The 10,908-nt window shown below is 27.9% G+C and overlaps 1 protein-coding gene across 1 annotated transcript; it reads left to right on the top strand.

Moving 5' to 3' along the window:
• The first annotated feature begins 9,278 nt into the window (after window positions 1-9,278).
• LOC139426156 (testis-specific H1 histone-like) lies at window positions 9,279-9,988 on the top strand. Its single transcript, XM_071183933.1, has 2 exons — window positions 9,279-9,337; window positions 9,580-9,988. The coding sequence occupies exons 1-2, from the start codon at window positions 9,279-9,281 to the stop codon at window positions 9,986-9,988; spliced, it is 468 nt and encodes a 155-aa protein (XP_071040034.1).
• Window positions 9,989-10,908: the final 920 nt, after the last annotated feature.

Below are 10,908 nucleotides of genomic sequence, written 5' to 3'. Positions count from 1 at the left end.
TAATATGGTTTGACTTTCATGGATATGGTTTGACTTTTGATTGAGGCTATATAACGATCACCATTAAGAGAAATATAGAAATTACATAATAATAAAAAAATTTTACTATTTAAAGATTAAGCAATTATTCAATACACATAATTATGAAAAGCAACCTTAACAGTGTTGGAACAAAAAAAAAGAATATGCAACTGTATTTCATTCTAAAAAAACGACTGCTTGACAAACACAGTTGTTAAAATTGAAGATCAAGGAGGAAAACGGTTTATGTCCATTTTTCACAAAAATGACGATTACATCACCATTTGTAGCATTTTAAAAATTACTAAGTTCTGACAAGTCACTAACTTGGCAAGTCGGTTCTTCTCAAGAGTTATTTCGGATTGAAGATTTTATACTTTATTTTATAACCGGCGCTGACCATCAGACTCGATTCAAAGTTACAATGTTCAATTCCATAGCCTTGTAATCTTGAATCTGACCCAGAAGGCTAGGGAACTCTCTGATCAAGTATTCAGACAAACTAGCTTTCAGGGAGGACCTTTTAATGGAACTAAAGCTCATTTGCGTTATAAGGCGAGGAAAACCACAAAAATCTCCTCTGATCCACCGTGAAAATCTCTCCCATGATCCGTCTATCATTGATGATATTTTTCGTCAGCTCTGTGTTAGGTGCGAGCCGGGAGCAGAATTCGTGTTAACCATCCATTGTTGGGATTCGAATCTGTATTACATCAGTGGGATGTCAACGCTTTATCCCACCAGCAACCAACCAGCATATCGACCAGCCACCGTTGGTATTCGAACCCGGATCACCTCATCTTGAGTCAACCGTTCTGTGAAGATTAGTCGTACTGTGAAAAATCAGATCCTATCCAAATTGAAGTTTTTTTTCCTCGGAAACAGCGTTCATCGTAATAGTATAGCTAATAAAAGCAAGCATTAAAATTAAAATAAGAAATAATGTATATGATTTGACTTTTGATTGAGGTTTCACCCATTGATATTCAATTACTTTTTGTTGAAATAGTTCACCCAATTTATACTTGATTCGAAACTACATTTGCTTCAAAGAAATATAAAAAGGACAATAATTGTCGACATGTTTTGAGAACTGAAAAATAGGCACCCCTTCTCAGGAATCGTCAAACATGAATGAGAAAAATAAAGGTGATTTGAAACAAAAAATGGAAAATAAAGGCAGAAAATGGAAAACAAATTAAAAAAAACTGTGGCAGTCAAAAGAGAAATGAAAAATTTTAAAAGAAGGGAATGAATTAGGGAAGAGAATGAAAAATTTTTAAAAAAATTTAAAAAGCTAGAAAAGCCCTTTTGGACAAAAAAAAATCCGTGCAAAATTTCCACGTTTATACTTCAGTGACAAAATTTAATGAATATCATTCTTTTATTCCAACACAGTTTTAATGTTGTTTTTAATCACATCGAAAGCAAAAGTACAAAATCATTTTCACAAATATAATTGAAATTCCTAAGCAGTCGAATACGCATACAATTGCAGGAAAACTTTGATTTTTCTTCCTTTTTTAAAGGAATTTAGGACAAATATGGATACCTGAAAATTCCCTCCTCACCCTCCCTAGTGAACTTCAACAACCATTTTAAATTTACAGAGAGGGAGTGGGAGAGAAAGGGGGGAGAAATTTTAACTTCTAGACAAGTGAGGTATTGTTTAATTTTTTGCACTGAAATGAAAGGGACAAAAATTAATTCAACATGGCTAATAGTTTAAAAGTTATGATTCTTTAATGCGCAACATCTAAATTTAGTGCACTTTTTATACACAAAGTTAATAGTCGATTTGATAAAGTCCTATTCTTATTCGCATCAGTGTAAAAAATACATAGAAATCAATAGATTACTTGTCTAGATAACAACATGTTTAACTTGTCTTCTTATTTGACACCTCTCCGTGTCCACAAAATCAAAATGGGGCTGCAGATTACCTCATGGAAAGAAGCAAACTTCAGATCGCCATATTGGGCCAGAACACTAACCAAAAACACAATTTTCAAATTTTACCCAAATTAAAAATCAATCAAAAAGTTTCCCAAGTCATTAAATGATTTTTATGACATGGGAACTGGTTTATAGCTTGAATTAAAAGTTTTGCAAAAATTTCTAAAACTGGATTAAGTAAGTTTCGAATTTAATGCTAAATACAAAAATACAATAAGTATGTAAAATTCGCAAAAAATAAATAATGTTTTACGTTTATAAACGTCGTTATAGACGTTTTAAACGTCTCAACCTAAAAAACTAATTTAATAATAGTCTAAAATTTCAAGTCTTAGTTTTATCGCTCGGTGATTAAAAGCTTTTCAACTTAAAATAGAAAAAAAATAAGCTTCAAAAATCCCACAAGACATTCTTCATGTCTTGCAGAACAATACACAAAAGGTGTTTACAAGACTTTCTCATTTTTTTTTAATCAGAGTAAGTTTAATTTTTCATTTAATAAGAAGGGATATTTTCATAATTTAAAATCTGCAACAACTGTAAAAATTAAATACTTAAGTAGCTTATCAGATTTTGCAATTTATTAGGGATTACTTTGCAGTTACAGATTTCAAAAAGATATAAATAAGTTTTCTATTTTTTTTTTAAATTCTAAATTTGTGAGTAAAGAATTTTTTCTTATGAAAATGCATCTAATTATGTTAATGTTTTATCATTAGAGTACCTTATTTTAACGTTAATTATGCGAATTACGAATTGTTGATTAACTTAATGTTTATTATTTTAAAGGAATTTGTTATTTATTTCTAAGAATATTTGTTACTTATTTTAAAGAATATTTGTTATTTATTTTGAGGAATATTTGTTATTTATTTCAAAGAAAAATAAGGTGTATACACGAAACAGAGTTAATCTCTTTGCGCGAAAAACTTTTTATAATGGAAAAAAACTTTTATTTGCTAACTATGTTTATTTCTGTATAACATTACAAGAATCTCTACTAGAAAACGAAAAGCGTCTAAAAACTAAATCTATGTACGAATGCTATTATTTAAAACAGCAAATTTTCAATGCTTTTGTTCCAATCAACAGTAAGTAAAAAAATAATAAAAAAACGTCTTTCTTAATTTTTTGAAAAATGATGACGAAAATTATTATTCTTTTTTAAACTTTGTCATTGAACATTTTAAAAAAAAAATTTGATCTCTTAGCTATATAAATTGCACCATGTTTTAATAATTGCACCAAGAATCTTTACGAGAAAACGAACAACGTCTAAAAAGTAAATCTATGTACGGATTCTATTATTTAAAACAGCAAATTTTTAATGTTTTTGTTCCAATCAACAGTAAGTAAAAAAAAATAATTCAAAACGTCTTTCTTAATTTTTTGAAAAATGATGATGAAAATAATTATTCTTTTCTAAACTTTGTCATTGAGCATTTTCAAAAAAAACTGTTTTGATCTCTCAGCTATATAAATTGTACCATGTTTTAATTATTGCACCAAGAATCTTTACGAGAAAACGAACAACGTCTAAAAACTAAATCTATGTAAGAATGCTATTATTTAAGACAGCAAATTTTCAATGCTTTTGTTCCATTCAACAGTAAGTAAAAAAAATAATTCAAAACGTCTTTCTTAATTTTTTGAAAAATGATGATGAAAATAATTATTCTTTTCAAAACTTTGTCATTGAGCATTTTCAAAAAAACTGTTTTGATCTCTTAGCTATATAAATTGCACCATGTTTTAATAATTGCACCAAGAATCTTTACGAGAAAACGAACAACGTCTAAAAAGTAAATCTATGTACGGATTCTATTATTTAAAACAGCAAATTTTTAATGTTTTTGTTCCAATCAACAGTAAGTAAAAAAAAATAATTCAAAACGTCTTTCTTAATTTTTTGAAAAATGATGATGAAAATAACTATTCTTTTTTAAACTTCGTCATTGAACATTTTCAAAAAAACTGTTTTGGTCTCTCAGCTATATAAATTGCACCATGTTTTAGTAATTACTCTTTGCAGACACAAAGCTGGTTTTTCTATTTAAAACACACTTTCTTTTAAACACAAATATTGCCTTATATTTTCAGAAACTAAATATAATTACTATCGCAAATGCGATAAAATTAAACAAATGCCGGTATCATCGTTGCAAAAAGCATATTCAATCTCACAGCATACGAAATCTTTCATTACTGTTATTTGCTTACAATGTTTGCTTACCTTTCAGAGAAAAGTAATATATCTTCAAGAACGCTTACGCTAGAACAATTAGTTTCTGAATAAATGATTCTATAGATACTATTGTACCGAAACAAATAATCTATGTTCTTTCTATCAAAGTTGAGTGAGAAAATGTAATAAATGATATATTAAATGACAAAGTAATGGAATATTATTTCGGAGTTTTTATAAAATACACGTTGTTACTAGATTTCTTTAGAAATAATTATATTTTCAAACAACTCCAAAATAGCTTGCTTCTCTTATTAGTGTTCAATAAAAGTGCGAATTTGAATTTTTTTGTAACCGAACGAGAAAGTTTTATAGCATGATTTAGCCTTCATTAACGTAGAAAGGTAAGTAAGGTTTCTAAGAAATGCAAGCAATTAGTGATATAATAATATTCTGGTTGAAATTTTTCGTTGAGCATTTTTCAATCAGAGGGCGTTAGCTTCAGTTATAATTAGTTGTGTCGTGCTCGAAAAATAGTTACGTTTTCAAATGCTGAAATAGTTTGTCTATAACAGACAATATTTTCTCTCTTTCGTAACAAATGCATTGTATTGTACCTTTTCTGTTGCAAATTAACATGACTATGGTGTTAAAAAATTCTAATATTATCTCTTTTGATGCAAAACGTACTTTTAATCTTTCAATAGATGAAATCTGTCATTACAGGAAAGACATCATATTTGTTTATATTCACAAAAATGTAAGATAACTCAAAAACTTCACGATAGAACAATTATAGTTATTGAATACATAATGATTCAATTAATAATTTACTCTAAACGAAGTAGTTCATATTATTTTGTATAAAATTAAGTAAGAAAATGCAACATAACTAAAAAAGTAATAGAACATCTTCTGGCTAATTATTTTCATAAAATTTGAGTTATAAATTAAAATGACTATGGTGTTAAAAAATTCTAATATTATCTCTCTTGATGCAAAACGCACTTTTAATCTTTCAATAAATGAAATCTGTCATTACAAGACATCATATTGCTTTATATTTACAAAAATGTAAGATAACTCAAAAACTTCACGTTAGAGCAATTATAGTTATGGAATACACAATGATTCAATTAACAATTTACTCTAAACGAAGTAGTTCATATTATTTTGTATAAAATTAAGTAAGAAAATGCAACATAACTAAAAAAGTAATAGAACATCTTCTAGCAAATTATTTTCATAAAATTTGATTTCTCAGAAACTATTGAACTGATTTCGTTTAAATCTTATATACTGTCATGTAAAATTAAATTCTTTAAAATTATATAAAAATTTTATACTTTACAATTCAAAATTTTTGTGAGTGCTCCTCACAAAAAGAGTGCTCCTCACACTATTGTATTAATATATTTTGCTTTGGCTTTATTGATACAATATCAGAAAGCACTCTGTTTTGCGGATATAATCGTGTGGGCTGAAGAAAAGATTATATCTCTTTTTTTCCGGCTTTTTTTCCGGTTTTTTAATTAACTTTTCATTTCATTTTTTTTTTTAATAAACTGTTGTTTGTTATTTTTTTACTTTTTATTTCCCACCCCCCTTTTTTTCATATGTCTATAATTTTTCTTAGTTTTATTCTTCATTTAGAGTGATAAAATTAGAGTGATATGCTAATTCTAATAAAAATATTAAATGTAAGTTCATAAATAATATATTTCGAAAACCCAATTTTTTTTTCTCTAAATAAATTTTCAAAATATAATTTGATTAAATTAAAAAATTTGTAAATATGAAAACAAAAATGGCTTTTATTATTTTCTTTACAAATAATGCGTCTCTTGTGTATTAAAGCAACTTTTTGCGACTCATTTTAATAATATGTTCGTAAAATGCTGTAGATAGTTATGCTTATATTATCCCCAGCGATGAACTGCAAATACTGCAACTGAAAATAAAATCAATCATTTACTTTTTAAAAACAAAAAGTTTTGAAGCTATAGAATTTTCTTTGTTTACATTTTTAAAGAAAAAGCGTAGAGTATTGATCTTCCTTTTCTTTTAGAAATTTATCTGAGTATTTTCTTGTTTATTATATATTAGTTCTTTTTATAAGGCTACAAAAACCTTTAATTTCAGTTTCAAATTGATAAATAATATTTTTACTGGTTTATTTTATAAGCAACTAAGGTCTTTTTAATTGAATGAAAAGTTAAAAAAAATAGAACTCGCATATTTTTTTATATTCTATAAAAGTAACTTACATAAAGACATCTTTTTAAATCATTTGATATTGTGAAACCTATGATTACAGCTTTTATTTTTTTTTTCTGATAAGTATATAAAACACAAATTCGTTTTATTTATTTTTTTTACATAACTTTCTGTTTCTTTGAATTATCACTTATACTTAACTTTTCATAAAGCATCTAACGAAAAATTTTGATAAAAGATATTTTCAAGGGTTATGAAGCATATTTGTATTCATACTGAGAGAAAAAGTTATTTCTTAAAGTTTTTTCAGAAAGAAAAGTTCTTTTAAAATTATTTATAATTTTTAAAAAAAATTCTTAAGAGGCAGATTTATGTTTCAGTAATTATAACTCTAATTCTCCTAAAATTATAGCTAAAATTCTGGTAGAAATACCGCACTGTACGGTAATGAATAACATTTCTAGTTAAAAAAAACTTCATAATTCTGCTGATAAAACTCAAAATATACGGTATTTAAACTATTGATCTGGTAACGGTTTATTGGAAATTCTGATTTTCAAAATTATAATTCTACCACACATTTAATAAAAAGAAAAAATATAGAGTAAATTTAACCAAAGGGTTTTCATGACATGCTGTAAGGTATCATGTCAAAATTACCAAATTTTATCACACATTATTAAACCATATTTATTATTAATTTTACCAAAATCATTACCTACGCGCTTCGGTAAAAATTACCGAGGTATTTAGTTTTCCCATAGAGTCAGAAACACGGTAAAGTTTACCATATTCAGGTAATTTTAACCATGATTTTTTGCACAAATCACTACTGTGATGTAATACTATATTTATATAATACTATATTTATATAATACTATATTTATATAATACTATATTTATATAATATTATGTTTCATACGTTCTTAGAAATATTGGTTCAACATTGAAACATAGCATCCCTAACTTGAACCAAATTGTCATGTAAATTTATTGAAATCTTAATGAGGCGTAAAACTATGGTCTCTTTTAATTTGCAGCTGAATATTATGTAATCAAATTTAGAATGTTTTAAATAGCATGATAACATGGTTCAACTTCACTGCATTAACTTATCAGCAAATGTACATGATATTGTGTTTAAGCGCGTGCCAAAATTTATAAATTTGTAATACTGTATCAAGAATATTTAGTTGAAAATAAGTACGCAATATTAATTGAATTTGTAGAACTTTGATAAGCATCTGACAGTCTTTTAAAACTCATCATCATCATTACAAGACATCGTATTGGTTTATATTTACAAAAATGTAAGATAACTCAAAAACTTCACGTTAGAGCAATTATAGTTATGGAATACATAAAGATTCAATTAATAATTTACTCTAAACGAAGTAGTTCATATTATTTTGCATTAAATTAAGTAAGAAAATGCAACATAACTAAAAAAGTAATAGAACATCTTCTAGCAAATTATTTTCATAAAATTTGATTTCTCAGAAACTATTGAACTGATTTCGCTCAAATCTTATATTCTGTCATGTAAAATTAAATTCTTTAAAATTATATAAAAATTGTATACTTTACAATTCAAAATTTTTTGTATTATTAAATTAAATAATAAAAAATAATAAATATTTACTAACTTTTTATTTTTTTCATATCTTTGGATAAATGAGTTTTATAATTGCTGTGTGAAAATTTTTTAATTTGCTTAAATTTTTCTCGAGATATGGTGAAATCCACAAAAAGTGAAAATAACATTAAGGGATCCAAACTTTGGACCGCTCACCTGACCGAACTATTGTGACCATGTTTCCCAGACTACGGCTTCACCCTGTATTTTGGAAGTTCGAAATTCAAATCCGTCAAAAAAGATATGTTTATTCAAGGAAATCTGCTTTTGCGCCTTATTTCATGACTTAAAATAGCATCTACTTTAATTAATTAGTATATTTGAGATCACTCCCTCAAACCATTAAGATTGAGTCCTAGAATGTGAAAATCCGATCATTAGAGCAAAAGTTATTCAGGGCGGTTCATTTATTTATTTTTTTATTTATTTNATCTACTTTAATTAATTAGTATATTTGAGATCACTCCCTCAAACCATTAAGATTGAGTCCTAGAATGTGAAAATCCGATCATTAGAGCAAAAGTTATTGAGGGTGGTTCATTTATTTATTTTTTTATTTATTTATTTATTTATTTATTTATTTATTTATTTATTCATTTTGCGGTTTGTACAGTTGTTCCCACATTCCTTTTCACTTGAAAGTATGAAGAAATAACAAGTAGTAAAATCATCATTAGTGATTTTACGGTTATTGGTGATCATCATTAGTGATTATAGACTTACGAAGAAAATATCATTCGTCATTTTACTACTTAATGAAATCATAATTTTTTATGCACTTTTACAATAGCATATATTTCAGAACGATATGCGTTATACTTTTAATTGATCAGAAGTTTAAATTTTATTGCCTTAAAACAGATCTAGAAATACTTCTAAAACAACTTAAAATAGATAATTCATTCGATTCATAGATTATTCATCAATAGATAGTTCATAGATTATTCGTTCGAAAATATTTCACGTTTTGAAGAAATGATTCATTTCGACTAACGGCTTTCAAAGAACTATGTAGATAATTTAATAATCTAAGTTCATGATTGTTTGAAAAAAATTCACATTTATTAATTAATCTTCTCCAAAGACAAGTACTAAAGAAATCAGAACAGTTTTATTAATTTAATTTAAAGTTTAGTTGTAACAGACACGGAAGCATTTCGCTTTCAGTGAAACTGCGAATGTATAATCTTTTTGCCATTATGTACAAGTAACAGAAATAATCAAATGAACAGCGTTAGAAATTGTAATTGAAAGTTAAAAGAGATGGAAACTTCATTAAAACATTTTAGTGCCGATACTCTCTTTTTTGTTGAAGACGAAGAGTATAAACCTCCTGAGAGTATCGAATGTACAGTCTCTCTCTCAACTGAACAATATACAAAGGCTAAAATTTTCATGAATTTTAACAACTGTGACTAGGTGAATTTAATTTTATTGAGACAAAGCTGTTTCCTTTGGCTTGTGTCTCCCAAAGCCTCTGAGGCGCATGAAACTACGAGTTTAAAAAATTGCTAATTCGATGAAAATAAGTTTTTGTTTGAATTGCCGCTACTTATGCAAAAAGCTTAACAAGAAGTAGAATACAAGAAGCTATTTATACAAGAAGCTTAATAAGAAGTAGAATACAAGAAGCTACTAATACAAGAGGCTTAGCAAGAAGTAGAATACAAGATGCTACTAATACAAGAAGCTTAACAAGAAGTAGAATACAAGAAACTACTAATACAAGAAGCTTAATAAGAAGTAGAATACAAGATGCTACTAGTACAAGAAGCTTAGCAAGAAGTAGAATACAAGAAACTACTAGTACAAGAAGCTTAACAAGAAGTAGAATACAAGAAACTACTAATACACGAAGCTTAGCAAGAAGTAGAATACAAGAAGCTACTAATACAAGAAGCTTAACAAGAAGTAGAATACAAGAAACTACTAATACAAGAAGCTTAACAAGAAGTAGAATACAAGAAGCTTAGCAAGAAGTAGAATACAAGAAACTAGTAGTACAAGAAGCTTAACAAGAAGTAGAATGCAAGAAGCTTAACAAGAAGTAGAATACAAGAAGCTACTAATACAAGAAGCTTAGCAAGAAGTAGAATACAAGAAACTACAAGTACAAGAAGCTTAGCAAGAAGTAGAATACAAGAAACTACTAATACAAGAAGCTTAACAAGAAGTAGAATACAAGAAACTACTAGTACAAGAAGCTTGACAAGAAGTAGAATGCAAGAAGCTACTTATACAAGAAACTTAATAAGAAGTAGAATACAAGAAACTACTAATACAGGAAGCTTAATATTGCGGAAAACAAAATGATCCACGATGGCTCACTTTTGTACTATGCTGAAGTGAGCCATCACGACATTCTTTTGTATTCTATGATTCAGGAAATATTTTAGTGCCGATTACGTTCAGGCACTGAACATACATTGTGACATTGAAAAATTGGGTTTCGATCCCCAAAGGCGGCTTGAAGCTCATCCAGTTTCAGATTGATGGTCACCAGCTCGTCTTCGAAGTAAAGGGAGCCTATGAGCAATGATGGCGTTGATGCAATGATTTCACAAAAATGACATTGGTCATGAAATTGTGGAGCTTAACAATTGAACTGCTTTTGCTTTTATTAATATTTTATAATCGTCATAGAAAGAGCCGCGATGGCTCAGAGGATACGAATCCGCATCCGGCTTGCACCGACCACAGTGCTGAGATGAAATATCCTCAGTGGTAGACGGATCACGGGTTAGAGTCATATTTCCGTCAGGCTAACCGTGGGAGCTTCTCGTGGTTTTCATCTCCATGTAACGCAAATGCGGGTTAGTTCCATCAAAAAGTCTTTCACGAAGGCAAATTTCTCCCAATACTTGATCCAGGAGTTCCCTTGTCTTCTGGATTG

Source organism: Parasteatoda tepidariorum, chromosome 8 (assembly GCF_043381705.1).
Source record: "Parasteatoda tepidariorum isolate YZ-2023 chromosome 8, CAS_Ptep_4.0, whole genome shotgun sequence".
NCBI classification, from domain to species: domain Eukaryota; kingdom Metazoa; phylum Arthropoda; class Arachnida; order Araneae; family Theridiidae; genus Parasteatoda; species Parasteatoda tepidariorum.
Note: the sequence above shows the minus strand (reverse complement) of the source record. Positions and strands in the feature narration are given on the sequence as shown.